This window comes from Merops nubicus, unplaced genomic scaffold (genome assembly GCF_000691845.1).
Source record: "Merops nubicus isolate BGI_N331 unplaced genomic scaffold, ASM69184v1 scaffold4698, whole genome shotgun sequence".
Taxonomy (NCBI): Eukaryota; Metazoa; Chordata; class Aves; order Coraciiformes; family Meropidae; genus Merops; species Merops nubicus.
The window spans coordinates 78,739-98,231 of NW_008626240.1; the positions used below are offsets into that span (position 1 = coordinate 78,739).

The following is a 19,493-nucleotide window of genomic DNA, read 5'->3' on the forward strand; positions in this document are numbered from 1 at the left end:
GGTAACTCTTACCAAAACAATATATTTGTCCACAGCTAAAACTCTGAAGTCCCATATCCAGCAATAACTAGACAAATTTTGTTATTAACAGATACAATCTTCTCAGACAAAGGAATCTGATGGGAGAAAAAATTCCCTAGCACGTAAAACATAGTCTGTAAAACTTCAGAATATACTACAAGCCTTCCTCTTCAGAGCATGACATTTGTAATAACAATAATTCTTCAACATTCTACTACTCAAACCTCTGTTTCCGGAAGATTTCCACATTAAAATAAAGAGAAGAAAAAGGGCAGATATTCCTTGACTTTGTTACTGTTAATTTAATCTCTGGTGGACACATTCAAAACAATGCTATAATGCATGTCAAACTAATAGCAGTTGATGGTACAAAGACTGCTATCAGGATAACTCATATGCTAAGCTATGGGCTAAGCAACATGATTCATGGATAATTTTTGAACTGTGAAGAAAATAAAATCATCAAGCCCATACACAGTATTAATAAACTACCTTACTCTGGCAAGTCATTATTAATAAGTTGGTGGCATTACTTTACCTACTTCCAGAAAGCATAAGCAAGAAACTGAACATACCCATGGAAGCTAAAAATAAAATAGAAGTATATATCCACCACTGAAGTAAACTGTTTACTAAATATCTATTATTACATTATAACACATAATATTACAAATTGCCAGTTTGGCTTACATTACTGTACTTTTAAACAATAATCAAGAGTTGGCAGAGAGCTAGAGAAGTGCTCATTTACTGCATTTTGTACAAAACTAAACAAATGTATGGTGGGTTGTCCTAATCTAACTTCTCTTGGCTGATACTAGGTTGTTCCTTTTTGTGCCATACATGTTTTGGCACATTTTCCAAGTCTAGATGTGAATGTCTGGAACAGTCACAAACTGACTCTCATACTGATAATTTCTGCTTCATGTGGAAAGACAAGAGTACAAGATTCTGACGTGAGATTAAGGTATGGTGAAAAAGGTCTACTCTGAATTATCTTTTATATGGAAAGAATCTTGTAAATTTGCACTGGACATGGAGCAAAGTTGCAAGACTGGATGCTGTTTAAATGACACATTAGAGTGAGAAACATACCTTCTCCAATTAAATGAATGTTACAGATAGTCAGGTAAATATATCACTATACTCATTTGCCTGCAAGCCTCTTATCAACATTAAAGAAGTCACCTAATGTCACTTTGCATGCTAGTGTTTCATTTTTTCCTACAAACTGCTACATTTTCTTGTGGGTTTTTTTTTTTTTTTTCATTATTTTTCCACCCATTATCTTTACATAATTAAGGTTTTTGGTTTTAGGAAAAGTGAATCAGGGTTATGGTACATTTCAGATTTTTTATCAGCCTTTTTGTTCCTTCAAGACCTTTAAAAGTGATCAAATAACTTTGTTACTGTCCTCATCACATGTCATTACTGAATTTGAAGGACTGATTCATAGATTAGAGCTTCTCAAATAACAAACCAAAGCATAACCTTACTTTTGACAGGAGAAATCAACTATTAATGTGTATAAGCTAGAGAAATGCACGATGATAATTACTTTAGGGATTAGAGAGTGATCTGAATATCTATTTTATAAAACTTTACACTGTTACATGGAACGTGCAAAAGCCTTAAGAATGTGGAGCTAAAAAAATCAAATTATGTGTTTCTTATAATGAGTTTTGTTTTGATATAGTGCTTCACTTTATTTTGTAATTTAATTATTTCATTTATGCAAATAAGGCCCCAAACGCTACTGCACTCAAGAAGTTAAACACTTGACATTTTTACTCCTTAAAATGCAACATTCTATGACGTCTAGATATGTTTATTAATTAGTGATTATTAACACTCAGTAAACAACATCATGTCTTGCAAAAACACAATCTTTCTTCACAGCGTGAGGCTGAAATCTATTATTCACTGATTCTATATGCTGAAATACACTCAAATGATCACAAATGACCTTACGCATTAGATAAATGTAAATGAGGACAGGGTAGAAAATGTGCTTTTGATTGATATCTAAAAGACCAGGTTTGAAGTCTTGACAAGGGATGAAATCTGAAATCTCACACGAAGTGGACAGCAATTGGAAATCTACAAAACCTAAGCTTCTGGAGGGGTGTACCACACAGCCTCTCCTCAGCAGGGATGAGTGTCGGAGGCTGCTCACGAGAAGCGTTCAGCACACGGAACCTGAAACACCATTCCTGGGGCCTGCGTGGCCTTTGTCTACTTGGCAGGCACTTATTAGGATGCAGAGATATACCTCTAAGTTATATGCATGTATACCCTAATGAAGGCAAAATTTCTCTGGCCCTAAGTGCTCACTTAAAAGAACTTCTCTACACAGAACGGCTACATAAGCGTAGGGATGAGTTATGTGAATGATAGCCATTAAAATTGTATGGGTTTAACCCTCTATGTTAATAAGCTTATTCTGTTGTAACAGCTTGCCTTTCTCAGCCCTTTTTCAGCTTTACTTTTGTCACTTTGAGAAGGACTGAGAGTCCGTCTGGAATGAGAATCATCAAAAAAAATGATTTAGGCTCACAAATAATAGCGTGCTATTCGCTCTTAGGTGGACATCTCCAAACACATTCTAACTCTTAATCTTATACCATGAATGAAGTACTTTACAATTTAATTTTTAAAACACTACAAGAAGTGAGCACATTTCAAATTTTCAGCTGCTTCCAGTCCATACTGTACCTGGAGATACCTCAATACAATAGATAAACAGTTAACCTCAGCAGCACCACCTATTACAGGGTGGGTCAGGAAGGGCTCTGGAGATGATCTCAAACCAAATTCTCTGAACCTCTAAAACTATCACCCTCTGGAGAATGCCTTCAAGGCTAACTTGGAGACAACAGAGCTGGTGCACTATGAGAAAATGTTGGGTGTGCCCTACACCTTAGGACATAGTCAATGAGAGAAGGAGCCCAGCATGCAGTACCTGCCTCCCATGCTCCCTCCATCTGTCCTTGCAGCAACAAGGAGACATTGATTGCTCAGAGAGGATGACCAAAAAACCTCTCATGGATGCTCTGACACCTGCTGCAGGGGCAAGTGGGATTTGTTGCCACCCTAAATTCTCAGACCTATTTAAAATGAAACCTGCCGGTGATTTAGGTACATTCATTCCAGGCTTCAGATTCAGTACAATGAGTAAAGTTGTCTCCAAAGCAGCCAAATTTCAACTATGCACCAATAGAGAGATAATGTTACCAAGATTAATCACATTGTATATGCCATGTTAAAAAGCAATTGAAAAGGTTTTTTAATACTTCCAAATTTGTGGTGCATCACCTGCTTATATTGTATATACATCTACATCAGCATCAGTATTATAGGTCACACTTTCACACTTTTGAATTCATTTCACATTTACTTGAAATACAGAATTACATGCAAGAATCAGTAAAGCAGTTAAGTCAGCATCTTACCAGCTTGACACTTTCTGAGCCTTAAATACTCCTGCATTTTGGTTTCTTGCGATGATCTCACTTACATCTGTAGTGTGTTTGTTAAGGATTATCTGCAAAACTACAGCAGCAATACAAATAATAATTTTTTTTTCATTGATAATACCTTCATAATGTCTTTTATCTGTTTGGTCTTCTTTAATCTGTGGTGAGACTTAGTCTGTTTTCAGGAGCATAAATTTTACACTGCTACTCCAGCACATCAGCCATGCATCTATGCAACAACTTGCTCTTGTTGCCAAACTCTATGTACTGTTTTATTTAAGGAATTGTTAGCCCTGTAGCTACTGAAGGAACTGAAAAAGATTCCCCATACCTTATATACATTTAAAGGCAATTATTGTTTACAAATCAAAGAATTACAACCACAGTGAACTGAAATTCTTTAGCATGGTCACTCAAGGTACAGTTTAGTTTATGCTGCTTTTGACTGCATCACTAGATCACACTGCTGAGATTTTGGATGTGTTTGGGTTTCAAGACCCTGCCACAAGACACATATCTTTGTTCCTGGCTCTTTCTGTGTGAAATCCAACACACAACTGGAGCATCTTAACCTATAGGCAAGGGAGTTTCTTGTCCATTTGGAAATGGTTTGGAACCACTACAAAAGGTAGCAGAAAGCAATAAATACCTTTTCTTCCCTATAGGCACCTCAACAGTGCCTCAGCCTCCTGTCCAGCTTCTTTCAGTCTGAAAGACCAAGTCACTTGTGGGTAGCCATTCAGGCAGGCCAAAGCAAGGGCCACCAGTGAAAAGTTTCAAGGGAAGCTGTGCCCAGCCATTTAGGCCTAGGAAGATAATCTTCATCATGAATCCTTTGTGCTTAGTGAGAAGCCATTGGTAGGAAAAGATGTAGAAAGTAATTGAAAACTAAGAGAATACTAAATGTCACCCAGTGTGAATCCATACATATTTCAATGACTCATTCTCAAAGAGAAAAAAATATTTTAAATGGACATTTTTGGTAAAGATGTCAATAGTCCTTCTTTCTTATTTAAGGTACAGGAAAACTAATGTTAATTTGGAGGCTGCACAAAAATGCTGAATTCTTTACAAGTGCTCTTATAAAAAAATTGAGTGTTAATTTAAAATATCAGCGATATATCTTTTCACTTACTTTGCTGAAATTACATCATGTGCCTTCCTAACACAGCTGGCTATTAAAGAAAAGTTATTTTAGGAAAGCCTCTATCCAAACAATGAAAAAGAAAAGACAATTAATATTTCATGAAGGCAAAAACTAGAAATGGAATGACAGAAGACTCATTAAACAAATCTCTGTGATTGGGACACGCCTTTTAAATCTTTTCCACAATATACAATGAGAAGTAGTAATGAATTGTCTATACCTGTGAAAAAAAAAAGGAAGGCACAAATAATTCCATGAGTAAAGCATGCTATTTTTAAAGAGAGGCAGCAGTAACATTGTTGATAAATCAGCTACACTGCACTTAAATTGTATAACCAAGCAAAAGTATTAATAATTGTTGTAAATATGTTAACACTAGCTTTTTTAAATAATTTATGAGCCTATGTCTTCAGGCATTCAGGCTGAACATGACCTCTCTAACCTAAATTTCCCAGGACTGTTGAAAGATCCATACACTATATTTTAATGGCCATTATAGTGCATTGCAACAATGTTTTGTATTATTGATGCTTTCGGACAGTAGTAGTTCAAGTCACTAGTGCATGGTGTGAGACAGAGTTAAAGCAGAAGAAGGTACACAGCCTCTCTGAAATAAGAGACAATTTTTACTAAAAAATGAACCTCATCCTTGGATTTGGACATGTTGAATCGATTATAGATACTTCAAATGTTCTGGGGAAACAGAATTTGATGTTCATGACTGGCTATGTCACAGATATTACCTAAGTTGGAAAATTTGTATGTGAATGCACATCGCCCAAAATTACAAAGGGGGTGATTATGATAAATTTACCCAGGCATATCTTTAGTATTCACTTGAAATATCTATATTTTTCTTTTAATACTTTCTTTATTTAAACGATCCTGAAAGAACTTAGGTAAAACACACTAAATCAACAATAAAGTTTCGAACAAAGCTGCAAAAGCCGTAACATCTGTCTTGATTCTATTGTTTTTTTAATAAATGATCTGTTAATCAATTAAAATTTGCCCATGATTAGCAGGAGTGAGTTAGGGTGAAGTCTTTTAAGTGGACTAGTAACTCAAATCATAATATCCCTTTAAAAAAACCTCCATAAACTTCATGTATAAGACCACTGATTAATATCAGATGTGGCTATATATTTCAGGGTGAAACAGTTCATATAACAGTGACTTGAAATGAACATATCTGTAAACTGTTTTAACTTGTAACATTTTAGTAACATATCCTAATAGAGATATTGAAAACGTACATAGTGAATATTTCATGTGGCAGTATGAAGTAGAGGATAACACGAAGAATGTCAAAAATGAAAAGAAAAATCAAACCCTCAAAAGCTTGAGACTTCACAAAGCAAAGCTGTTAGTTCCGCTCACTGAATAGCGATAACAACAACAAAAACAACAATAATTATGATGATGACGATAATACAAAGGCAGATTCTCAGATGCAATGCACTATTGCCAGGTCGATTTTCAATTACATTTCACTGATGTATTCATTTGTTTCTTAATGTGCTCATCTTGCCCATTAAGAATAATTAGCAGGCTTGCTTGGTGATTTCCTGGCTTCTGACAGTGATTTTTTTTTCTTTTTTTTTTTTTTTTGTTGACAACCACGTTTACTTTTTGCAAAGTAATTTTTGGATATTATAGTATGACTGGCATGTAATTTAAGCTTCATAAGGAATTTAAAGACAAGATGTAAACAGTAATTTTTAAACAAGATTATTTTAATCTATAATACCTACATAAAAAACATAATACTAGGCATTAAGTACTTCCAAAGAGCAGAATCGAGAAAAGAAAACAGTATTTTATCCCACATTAATTTAATTTGGTATGCTGAACAATTAAAAAATACCATCAGTAGTAATAAAAATTAGCAGAAATGCCTAATTTGTCATATGTGGCACTTGGGGCCAAACACCATTACCAGTTACACTGAAAATTCTTACTGATTTCATTGAGTCTCACGTGGCTGAAGGAGATCTAAATTTAGCCTAAACTTCTGTTATAGCTAGTCACCACAGAAAAGAATGTAAAAGAAAAATTACCATAACACAGATCATAAAATCACCATTAAAGTCCATAAAACACATAAAATGCAACATAAATTTCATGATGTGCATTTTTAAGAATACATTCCACCTACACTGTAAAGTTCTTAGTCTGTTGCACTTTGGCACCCTGCTAATATTAAGCCCATTGTAAAATCCAACACAATAAAAGCACTTTGAATGCTGAGCCTTCAGAGCACCAAATGTTAAAAAAGAAAAATAAATTCTTGTTCGAGCCTTCCACCAATCACTTCTCTGAAAGAGATTCACTGAGTGAATACAGATGAAGACTTCTTGTAAGACTTTTGGAAATACAGGGTATTTCTAAAATATGTCGTGAAAAACTAAGGTGTGCTAATTAGATGACATTAACAGTATCTTTTTCAGGCATAAAAACACTTTAATTTGTTTAATTCCAAAGACTGAGTGAATAATTTTAACACTCACCAATTTTCCTTGCTCTAGAAGACTTGTAAATTCAAAAAAAGTTCAGGTATGTTTATGAAATCTGCTATGCAAGATATTTGCTGACTTGATGATTACTGAGCTCACCTGAAGCTTTCTGTGGGTAAAACGACCTTTTGTTAAATACCTGTGCTTCTATAAAACATGAGCTTGTTTTGTTAGGCTAGTTTTGGAACACTTCTTTTCTCCCACATTTTTCATCTTAATAATGACATAGAAGAAAGATTGGAAGGGGTGATGTGGATTAAAATTCACAGAATAATGAATACTTCCTCCTCAAAACATGCGTAAAACAAACCAGAATTTAAGAAAACTTGGAACACAATTGAGAACTTGCATTTTCAAGAAAAAAAAGGAGACTTTTATAAGGCTTACTTGAAGTTTTAAAAGATATGATCTAGGATTGGCTGGTTTTAGCATGAAATTGTTAAGGTGTTGTAAGCAATTATAGTTTCCTCAGTTACCTCTGTGAAAGCCTTTTTAAAGGTAGCAGCTAATAATATTGCACTGCAATGTCTCCTGTTTTAACAGTCACCAGCAACTGCAATTTTTTTAAACAACAAATTAGTTTAACTTATTTTTGCAATAAATACTCATTACTTTAGCTCTAAAAATATTTATATATAAAACTCAGATCTAAATAACTCCGATGATGCAGTGGCCAACACCTGAAAAACTAGTCTGCCTGAAAATGCAAACTGAAAGATTACCAAGGAACAAAAGCAAATAGATATCTTCCTTTTTTTTTTTCCTCTCAATTTCTAAGGGCTATTAGTATTCACTGTATATATCTCTTCTTGTTCTGTGCTGATATTTAATGTGGTCACAAATTATGCTCACTCGTTCTCTCGCTTAGTCAAAGTCCAGTTCAATTTTCTGAACTATGTGTTCATATTAGAAGGGCATAATAGCAATTTATTCTAATATAAGAAATAAAATAAAATACTTTCTACTAGCGACAGAGGAGTTTTTCAATCTTACATCAAGAGAAATAATGATAAATTGATAATTGATTAAGCACACTAAACGGGTAATTCGTAGGCAGTTATAACTTCTCAGCAGCAATGAAACCATGAATTTCAATCTGTGCTGGAAAAGCTATGGCAATATACAAACACTGGCTATGCTTTAAGAGCCTAGTATCTGAACATAAAAAATACAAATCTAGTTCTTCTGCAAAATGAATATGTGATGGGGAGCTAATGATCTGATTCACTGCTACACCTCCTGTAACGTGCAGCATACACACAGCATTTGACCATAAGAGAAATATAAACTACCATACCAAGACGTACGTTTTTAATTATAAGAAGAAAATGTGGCATTTATTGCAGGGGAAGCTGTAGCTCTGTTCAACATATTCTACATCTGTTTTTTAATTACTTATGTGGGGACTTTTTCTTAATATACCCCATGCTGTCTGTCTTTATATCGATTGTTACTCAGCCAGTAAAAAGGAACGAGCACAACAAACCAGTTTTCTATCTGAATAAGGATACTTTTGATGGCCTTTTCATTTCCATCAGTTAACAGAACTTCTTTGACATCTGCAGAAATAGCAACCTGAAAAAAAGAGCACAGCAAACAATGAGCAAATATGCTTGTCTGTGTGGAAGTGAAGACAGGAGTGACAAGCCTTCAGTATCATGCTTCCTCACCTATTTCTCTGTAACAATCTTCAATCTTTTTTCATTTTATGTCTGCATTATTTTAATCATTCAATCAAATCAGTCAATACTTTTATCATTCCATTTGCGGGAGCCTCTATCTTGCTATCATTCTGTTCCGTAATTGCATTGTGACAGCGGATGATGGTATTCTGAGAGGCTTTCATTTGCGGGCTTCTGTTTATCTAGTAGAGCCATCATACAAGGCTGTCACTCTGCCTTTCAGCTTGCTTCTGTCTGACTGCCTGATGCCCTTCATATAACTTTGCATTGCAGGCAGATGGCTTTGTAAGGGTAATTTTTTTGTGAGCTTTGACATGCTCGCACATTGGGCTGTAACCTCGACACATTGTATAAGAGCGACAGGTTTGTCAAATGCCAATCAGTGTAACAATATGCTTTTATTTGTAGAGACATAAAAACTTGTCTAATGCACTGCACTGCTACATAATATCTCCTGAATACATGACTCAGAACCCAGAGAATGGTGAACGACTCTCCTGAATGGCCAATCTAATTCAAAAGAATCTAATTACCGAGAGCTCTGGATCATGTTTGTTGGTGTAATAATGCAGGCAAAACATTAGCAGCTATATCATGGTGCTCCAACTGTGATTCGCCAGGCTATTCCTGTATCTTAGCAAATGGGACTATAATCTGAAAAAAAAAAAAAGCCTCGGCGATGGCAATGAAAGACAGACCGTACGTGGCCTGGAATGTCACAACAAGAGATATTGACTACACGGAGGTAAAATGTTTCTGCTCATCGAGGCAACCATAAAATCAATATGATACGAAAGCAAGTCAATCTAGAAGGTCTCTCAAGACTCTGCAGCTTGACCGCAGCTGAGGCTGTTGACAGTTCTCTGACCCAGCAGTTGGAGGCACTGGAACATTTTTCCTTTTGTTTCTTCCTCTGAATGGGATTGGAATTGAGAAAAGACCTACCATGAGCCCAGCCAAGCATGTCATGCCACCCCCTAGCTCACACACAGCAAGGTCCCTGAAAGAGAGAAAGGAAATGGTAGAACCCATACAAATTAGATGAAAATGGTCAGAGAGACATATATGTTACAAGAACAAATTGCCATCTGCAGTAAGACCCGAGCTACCAGGAAGTTGTAGAGACATGACTAGGCTACCTCATGTCGTTTTGCGTTTTAAAAATAATTATGAAATAGAAAAGTCACAAAGCAGGCAAATCAGTGGGGGTTCCCTCATTAGTGTTCAGTGCAACATTACCACCGCTGAGCTGAAAAATCTGAGAAGGTTCCCTTTTTTCCCTTGTCAATGGCTCTGTCTTTTAGAACTAAACTAGCTAGAGTAGCGAAAGATAATTGTTAGGAAAGGATAACAATGTTAATCCACATTCATTCTTGCAAAAACAGTTAGAGAAGTAAATGGGGAAATTAATATTATATCTATATCTCTCCACACAGCTATGCCTAAAAGCCTGCTAATATTAAAAAGAGGAGAGTTTTAAAACAAGCCGTATACCACGAAACAATTAACACACGAAGAAATCCGATCCTTCAATTAGCACTTAAATCTGCAAGTGACCTACAAACAATGCTGTTATGAACAACGATGGGAGCAGCAAACAGTTACACCACGGAAAACTAAACGAAGTTGGTGTCAAGAGCCCAAACGGAGCCCGAGCAGAGGGCTGAATGCATGGTCTAAAAGGCTGCTTTTAACTTAGACCATACCGCGCGGTTATTAAGACGTGCATGTGAAATATAATTTGGCACAGGGAGCGTGCTGGATGGGAGCTTGCAGGGGGAGCCATAAAGAATGTCCCCCAGAGCCATGGCCTGCCCCAGGAGGGGAGGAGAGAGGGAAGCTGACCCCGCGCCGAAACCGCGTGAAGCGGCGTCTAGGGCAAGGCAGAGCCTCGGTTTAGGAACACGCTGCTTGAGAGCTAAATCTGTGGCAACTGTTACAGCTGGCAGAAATGTTCCCATTGTGACATTTTTGACAGGCAGAAAATGGAATTTCAGCTAAGCAGATTCTTTTTCTTTTTTTTTCTTTTTTTTTTTTTTGATGCACTCTTTCTTCTCTGCTAAAATACCAACATTTGAAAAACTATTATTTTTATTACCCCCCTACTCACTCGACACTGATATTTAGGAAGAGCATCTAGGATGCCATATCACTATCAGCATACAGACGCTGATAGTTTGTTCACTGAGCCAGCAGACTAGGCTGCATGAGGGTATACTAATGCTTGCTGCCTGGATGGGATAGAATTATTTTTCTGAGATGTCACAAATTTTATTTGGAAAAAAGCCTATTTGTCCTATTTAACGGAAATGAGACAAAAGACGGACACAGTTCAGAGGAACAAGCTGTACATAAACCCAAAGAGAATACAAAACAGATGTGGGAAATTTGCAAGTTTGTGGTTTAAATACATTTTTCCCCACATAAGTTTTTATTTTTCTAAACCGTACGTGTCATATATATTAAAAGCATATACATATGGTTACTTGCATAAGATTTACAAGTCACTTAATCCTTTATAAGAATCATGCTTATTGAAATAAACACAAAGTACCTAGTGAGGGGTTTTTGGTGCATTTTCAACTAAATATGTATGCACATCACATACAAGCATATACATACAGACATATACATGTACCTATTTATGCATATAAATAACTTATTTCAGTTATTAAAACAAAGTTCCCTTATTAGACAATTGAAGAAAATCATATCCATGTCTCAGGAAATATTTAATGACATTTACCAACGAGAAACAAAATAAGAAACTCTAGTCCGAGAGTACTGTCAGGAAGCATAATCCTGAGAAACCTGGATGTGAAACTGCCCATTTCCTCCATGGAAAGAGAAGTATCCAGGCTTGTGTACACAAACTAGGAAAATACCCTTTTAGTGGGCAGCACAGGGAGGTTTGCTGTGAAGAGCCCCTGGGAACAAGCAGCATGTACAAGCTACGGCACAGGGCTGGACAGCAAAGTGCCACAGGGACACCTCCACTACAGCAGCAGGAGTCACACAATGCCCAGCTCAACTTGAAGCAGTGGCTACCACATTAGGCGTGTTAGCTGCCCCCTCTAATGGGGTGGGCTCCATTCAGGTGGCAGACAGAGTACAAAGGAGGATTTATGAACCAGGGCATGCTTTGGTGCCAGCTCTTTGATTTCAGATAGGAGTCTGAGCAAGCTGCAGGAACCAGCTCATATACTTTCAGCTTTGGTACAAGGGGCAAGGACTTACTTACAGCTTGGTCTTCCCTATTTTACCAACACCATATGTACACAGATGGAGGGATTTTGTATACTCCAAGCTGGTTTACTTGGTTTTAGCCTTGCACCCTCACTCGGAACACAATTTATGCCTCCAAATGCATTGTTATAATGGCTTTTCTTGCACCTCATTCATCCTCTGGACAATGAAACATCAAGGATTTCCAAGTGCAAGGCTCTGTACACTCATGGGGAAAGAGAGAGGATGCAGGATGGGTTTTATTTTCAGGTGTTCCTATTGGAGCTTCGAATAACTGTCTTCTACACATTTAGAAAATGTGAATAAATAAAAACAAACAGAAGTGCAGATATCTCAAAACTGTTTCACAAGACTTAAACACGCGTGCAAATTCCTCCATCGCTATAGGAAGTGATTATTATGTATTTTATCAGGTAATATTTTGCTTGCTTTTGCAACAGATGTTGGTTTAAAGAATCTCTTTTTTTTTTCCTGACCTTCACAATCAGTACTGATCGATTGGAGCTTCACTTTTGTTTCCCAAAAATCAAAGTGAAATAAAACGCCTTGAGTGGAAATCAAAAGTCTTTGACATATAGCAGAAAGCTTGCTGTGCAATATTAGTACCCAAAGGCAGCTCAGAATTCTTTGTTAAGAGCAACTTGCTTTCACCTTGAACATTTTAAATTTAATCTGAAGACTTAAATCATAGCAATCTTTACCATGCAGAGACAATAAAACTAACATATTGGAAAATATCTTTTTTTTGTTTAACTCTGTACCTGAATATTTCATTGTGCTTCAGGCAGTAGTAAGCCAGCACTTCTTCAGATGGCCAGAGACCTAGAAAACAAAGATATTTGCTTTCTTAGAACAGACTTTTTGGAGGTTCTAAAATGATACTTAAATACATACTACCATTTGCAGACCAACTGTTTCGTTTTCTAATTTTGCCATAATACCATGGAATAAAGAAACAAGTAAGACTTTTAATGGAAGACTTCTGACTCACACATTAGAACTGAAAATTTCATGGCTTTCATCCTGACTAATGATCAGAAATTTACTTTATAGATACATGCACACACACACAAACATATACATGTACGTATACATACAATGGTCAAGACTTTAAAAGTTACATAAAATTTAATTCTGTGAAACTTCTGACATTGAGACATCCACATGAACATCAAACTGTTTGCACCAGGCCCTAAGACTGGACAGAAGCCCCCTCCTTTTCTAGTAGCTATTCTCTACAATCATTTCATTTATTCACCGTTGCTTTTTATTTAGCTCCTTTTCTCTTAGGTTTTGTTAGGTCAGACATCAGTCTGACTGTAAGGGACACTGACCAGCAACACGTGCTAAGGACAAATACAGGCCTATAACAGTAACACAGTAGGATTTCTAGCTGGGGCTCAAGAAGTTCCTTAGGAAGAGAGGAGATCCAAGTGCTTTTTTCACCTAATCTGTATTATTCACAACTTCATAAGCTTCCATCATAAAACTTGTGCTGGTCATTGTCAATCTTGGCAAACAGTTGGAGGCATCCATGAAATTTTACCCCTTCAATACCATTTCCTCATGAAACCTGCTGGTTCCTCAGAGCAGTTTCCCTCCTCACTGGAACATCCAAGCCAAGCACCGTGGCCCACAGGGAGGGCAGCACAGATCCTGCATGGCTTGCACTCTCTCCTCCTATCTCCATTGCTGGAGGGAGGGAGCCTGGGGCAAACAGACTTGTATTCAAGCACTTGAGTCAGGCTCCTGACGTTCAGGGAGGATGAACCAAAGGCATATGCAGCCAAATTATGGTTATATGTGTTTTCCATCTGTAAGCATGAAAAAAACCTGCTTACATGTCTATCCCCAGGTAAAAGCAAGGGGTAGCCTCCCCACACAACACAGAGCACCATGAATTAACGTGACAGAAGCTCTATTACAGACTCAGACACTTCAATATTTCTGGTAAACTTAAAATTGATGTGCAGGAGCATACTCTAAATGTTTCTAGACAGGTAAACTGAATTCCATGCAGTTTACTAAGTATATCTATCCTTTAGACCTTTTTTTATAATTTTGTATTCTCGAGAGTTTAAAAACATCACAACACATTTAATAGATGCAGAAGTTTGGGAGAAAAACTGCCTTCCTTAGACCCTGACTGTAACTATCAAATATATACTTGTTCCTTTCTTTTATTAAGTATTCTAAACTACCATTACTCATAGTGATAAATAATGAAAAGTTATGAATGTGTTGTCTGCACATAGATCAAGCAAAAGCTTAGACAGGGTTTGGCTAAAACTTTGCACATAACTTTTGTATGGCAAAGATTTTAAAGGTAAAAAAACTAGGCTGACAACCCATATGTATAACAAAATCACTAAAGTAATATTGGTATTTGTCCTGTTTATGACAGTTTAGGCTGATTAGGTCTTTGAAAATGTGCTATTTTGCTCAGACTTGCTAAGGGTTAAAAAAAAATGTTCACACACGACTACCCATTCTTCAGTGAAACATACACTAAGAATTGTACAGGATTTTCCATCTCCCTTTTGAGCATTTCAACGCTTTTGAGCATTGAAATACACTAATATGACAGATTTTGCAATAAATATAATAACTGTTTAAATATTTTAGTGTATAATATAAAGAATGTTTCCATTTGCAGTGACTGGTGTATACTCAAGCAATAAAAGTGCTTCTTTAATATTTAGTGAAGACACTGCTAATTTAACACCATTTATAATACTTATATCTCACATTACCAAAAAAAAAAACCAAACCCCACACACCCACAAACACTAAAAATCTAAAGCCTTTTAGAGCAAACTTTTAGCCTGAGTGATTTTTAAAAATACTCGTCAGTTGTAGCAAAATCCTTCAGCATGTGAATTTTCAGTACCCTCAGTCAGATGTCTCTCACTTTTCTGTGGCTGTTACTGAAAGGGCACTTCAAATGGTGTCACTAAATCTTTTATGAGGGATCACCGTTCTTTCCCCTGCTACCATTACAACCTTGCTGCCAGCTGCAAGTGCAGGTGTATCAGATAGCTCTGTGCTGAGAGAAGAGTAAAGCACCTTTGGAAGGACAATGCTCTTCTTCAGGTAGATGCTAGTGATGCATCTCTTCCTCGCTCCCTTCCCCCACAGGGAAGGAAGTATCCCCTCAGCAAGGATATAAACGGCTGGCAGCTAAAGAAGCAGGAGTCAGGAGGTCTTTCATGAACACAGGTCTCAAGTGTGGAAGCATACAGTGCTTCCAGCTAAGCCAAGGAGCCAGAAGCCAGAATACCTGTGTTAATTTTAGTAAAAGGAAAAGCTTCTCGTGCTTGAACAGGTAGGTAAGCCTCTTTACCTTCAAAACAGGGATAAGCTTAAAGATCCATGTGGAGGAGTTTGCATTCTGTCTTCTTCCCCTTCACTCTGACCTACATTCATCAACACAATGACCTACATTTTGAAGTTGCAAGTATAAGATAGTTCTGCTTCTTTTACAAACTGTACAGCTGTAATGCAGAAATGCAGCAATTCCTGTAAGTTAACAACTCCCACTAGGTCATGAAAAGCATAATTTATTTCCTGCAAACACATACATATGGATATGGATTAAGTTTTGCGTGAATGCACTTAAAATAATTCTTTCTTAATAAAAAAAAAATATTCTCACTTTGTATTATGAATTTGATTATACAAATACATAACACTGGATGGGTACCTATTTAGATGTGCAGGTCCTTACACACGACAGTCAATTATTTACACATGTATAGGCAAAAGAATATCAAAAGGCCCCCAAATGGTGCTTGTATTTAAAAGCTTATAAATGTACTACAAGTCTTAGATGGAGGGGCTAAAAAAAAATCACTGTACAGGGAAACTGAGAGAAACAAGAGTTTCTTTTTGCAAAAATAAATGCTTTGTGACATTTCCTGGAGGTTTTAAAACTCTTTATCGCCTTGATAACTGCAATGTGAAAACAGAGGATAGTTGCCAGAAAACACTGAATCTCTATTGAAATGAACTAAAAAATTAAGTTGTGTTGGTGTCTAAAGGAAAGACTCAGGAAGGACAGTGATTTGGCCTGTCTGAAGACATGGGAAAGAGATAGTGTTCACAGAGCAACACCTGCCTGCATTTCAAGACTTTCTATCCTTTCACCATCAGGATGGCATCAGAAATCCACTACAAACATGCCACAAGAGCAATGACGTCTACTTCCAGACAGCTTCATGATACTCAGTACACGAGTAGGGGTAGAAAAACATCATCACAAAATAGTCTGATGATGGATGGAGAAATGTATATGTATATGTATATGAAATGTATATGTATATGCAGAGACATACAAAATACAGGCATTTCTACAGCACTTACCACTGTAGCAAAAAAATCTTACCATAGTAATGGAGTCTACCTCACAAGAACTTACAACATAAATTTCTATTGTCCTCTTTTTGCATTTTATGGACCCAAACTAGGAGACAGGGGCAGTTTAAGTTACTTGAACACACAGAATGAAAGTATGGGAAGGTGAAGAAAATAACCTGAGTCATCCTAACACCTTGAGGTACGATGTAACCAAAAAAGACACCCCAATTTTTCCTACAGGGAAACAACACTAACAAAAATCACAATAATGCTAAGAACACATAAGTTGGTTTTATTACTCTCATAGTGCTTGCTAATGGAAAAGTGTCAGGTCCTTCTGCACTAGCCACAACACAACAGTTCTTTAAAGCAGCTTTCAACCCATGTGGACTAAATCATGTGTAGAGAGTCTTCTGAGGGTGTTCTGTTTTAACCATCAGGTGGTGCACCGCTAGTCCAAAGCAACACAAAACCTGTGTTGCTTCTGCAACACATCTAAAAATGCTGAAATCCTGTATGATATTACAGAAAAACTTCTTGTAGAAATAAAATATCCGGTATTAACAAAAAAAGAAAAAAAAGAAGTTTCCCTTCTGTGGATTTTTACCATATATTTTAAAGAATGCTGGCACACGTTTGGATAACAAATACTGAGGTCTCATGTGGAGTTGTTAGAAAACAGAATGTTATTAGACAAGTCTCAGGACAGAGTGCTAAGAACTTTGAGATGTCTTTTTAAAGAAGACATTTGGTGATTGGAGCCATTATGCCTCCACACCCCATAGGTACAAGGAAGTTGCAGTAGCTCCTGATCACTTTAACAAGGATAGTGTAAGATTAGTGGAACTCAGCTCTACTATCTGCCAACACTACACACAGGAAACAAAGGGACAACTGGAGGTGAGAAGTGAACCGTCACTTGAAGCACGGAGTGGGAGGTATAAAGCTGTTCTGCTTCACTCACACTAGGAGATTAAGTTCCTTTCCAAGCTTAGCCAAATGGAAATTTTTTTTTCACTTTTCCCTAGCACTTCACATGGCCATGTATACAGACATCTGATTTCAAAATTCAAATTATATCTTTTATTTGTGCTATTAAACTATGAGTTATCTGCCTATTCATTTGAAGTTTCAAGTAAATTTTGGACAAATCCTACCTTAGCTCTCAAAAGCAAAGACAAGTTAAATTTGAAGTCAGTCATTTCCCCCAGATGAATATACTCATAAAGATCTTTTTTCCTACTTTGTCCTGATTTTTGACTACGTGAAATCACCTTATTTACTTTAACACTCACCAAAGTGAGAAGAAAAAAACATTATGGGCAAAGAGAAGAATCATGTCTCAGAAGAAATACCAACAATTGCTCTGAGCAATGATGAATTGTTTTCTGACTCTAAGAAAAGTGGTTTTTATCCTTCCTGGCACAAAGACACATTGATGGTGGAGGGCAGAAAAATCTCTGGCACCACAATGGACTCTGCAGAGCTCTTCAATTAACCACCTACACAGACAAGCAACTATTCTCCATCTCCTTTGGTACAAGACTGTAGAGTGGATGGAAAACCCCCAAAATTAAGATACCTACCAGAACAGACAATTATAGGAATGAACATAAAGGATTTTAGGAATTTAAAATAAAGTCCTTCCAGTCTTACTCTAGTATTAATACAATTCTAATTTTACAGTATCAAATCTTACTTTATTTTGACTATGCCTTATATTGAAGTCACAAGGGAAGGTCAGTTTGATGATTTTATCCTGATTAGGTTTTGTGTGGATTACCATCAGCGTGCACAGCACAAAGCACGCTACACACCTGCTGAAGGTCCTGGAGAAGGAAGAGAGCTGATCAAAATCAAAGTTCAACAACAAAGTAATTTGGAGTAAATTTCAAAATAAGGCTCTTACCAATATGATGAGCCCTTCTGTCAGTGGAACAAAATTCACTAAAATTCACTTCCAGGAAGAAGAAGAAATAGGAATTATGGATATCAGAATTAAAACAAAGTACAAAGCAGATGCACAGCATATGTCTGCCAAATATACCTTGTTGCACATATAACATGGTTGTTCTAATTTGAGTAACTGCTTGAGTAAAGACTACTTATAAATAATTGTACTGCTGTAGTTAGTTTGCATAAGTAGCTCTCAAAAATGCTTCTAGCTCTCAACTTGCTTCAAACTCCAGACATCAAGCACCTTTACAATACAATTTTATCACTAAAAATGTAGCTTAGTATAGCCAGGAAATAAAGATTTTATTTTCATTCACTTGTGCACAGAGTATGCACAAATGTGACAGAGACAGGATAATCAGTAATCCAGGTTACCTAAAATCTCACCTAAGGTGTACTGAATCTAAAAACCAAACACATGGAATAAGGCTCTAATAGCAAATATATTCAAATTTTTAGCTGCCATAAAATGTGTACATAGGGGAGTAGAAACCTTCCATAGAAAAATGACTTTCATAGTAATCTAAAGACAAGACTAGTCACTTAAGTGAGGGGAAAATCCACTGAAAAACCTCTTTTTATTTCATTCTTTTTGCAGCACACAAAAGCCCTATTTTAAAACTCACATCCTTAAGTTTTAGTTTACCCCCATCTAGAGCAGAAGCAGATGAAAGAGGGGTCATTGTCACCAAGTTGGTTGCAGATACTGTGCCTGCAATGGTAAAACTATTTACCTACAAAATTTAAGTTGAGAGGAGATTTTCAAAAGGAGAACAGCTAAAGAGCACCGTGTCCTTCCGGACATTTGACCACCTCAAGTATCAGCACAAGAGCTAGCCCGTTTTGAAAGTCTCATTGTCTAATCTGAGGCTCTGCATTCTGAAATTCACTGCAAGTGTATTTGCCAGCAAGCAACTTCAGTGATAAATGCACACGGTATGGAAAAAGAAAAGTATTTAGTAGCCTTTACAGTAGCACCCTACACCCATGCCTTACTGCACCTGACTTCTGCACATGGCAAACCACCTTTTAAGTCCAGTCAAGAGGAGTAATTTGTGGCAGGGAGGATGGCTAGCTTACTTTTCCACAGCAG

At 36.8% G+C, this 19,493-nt stretch overlaps 1 protein-coding gene across 1 annotated transcript in view; it reads right to left on the reverse strand.

Moving 5' to 3' along the window:
• CAMKMT (calmodulin-lysine N-methyltransferase) overlaps positions 1-19,493 on the reverse strand; it is a 66,541-nt gene that overhangs the window by 30,480 nt on the left and 16,568 nt on the right. Inside the window, exons 2-5 of the mRNA XM_008945928.1 lie at positions 12,850-12,910; positions 9,788-9,842; positions 8,672-8,735; positions 3,474-3,540 (exon numbers count right to left, since the gene is read on the reverse strand). Of these exons, the coding sequence (XP_008944176.1) occupies positions 3,474-3,540; positions 8,672-8,735; positions 9,788-9,842; positions 12,850-12,910 (247 nt within the window). The remainder of the gene's footprint in view (positions 1-3,473; positions 3,541-8,671; positions 8,736-9,787; positions 9,843-12,849; positions 12,911-19,493) is intronic.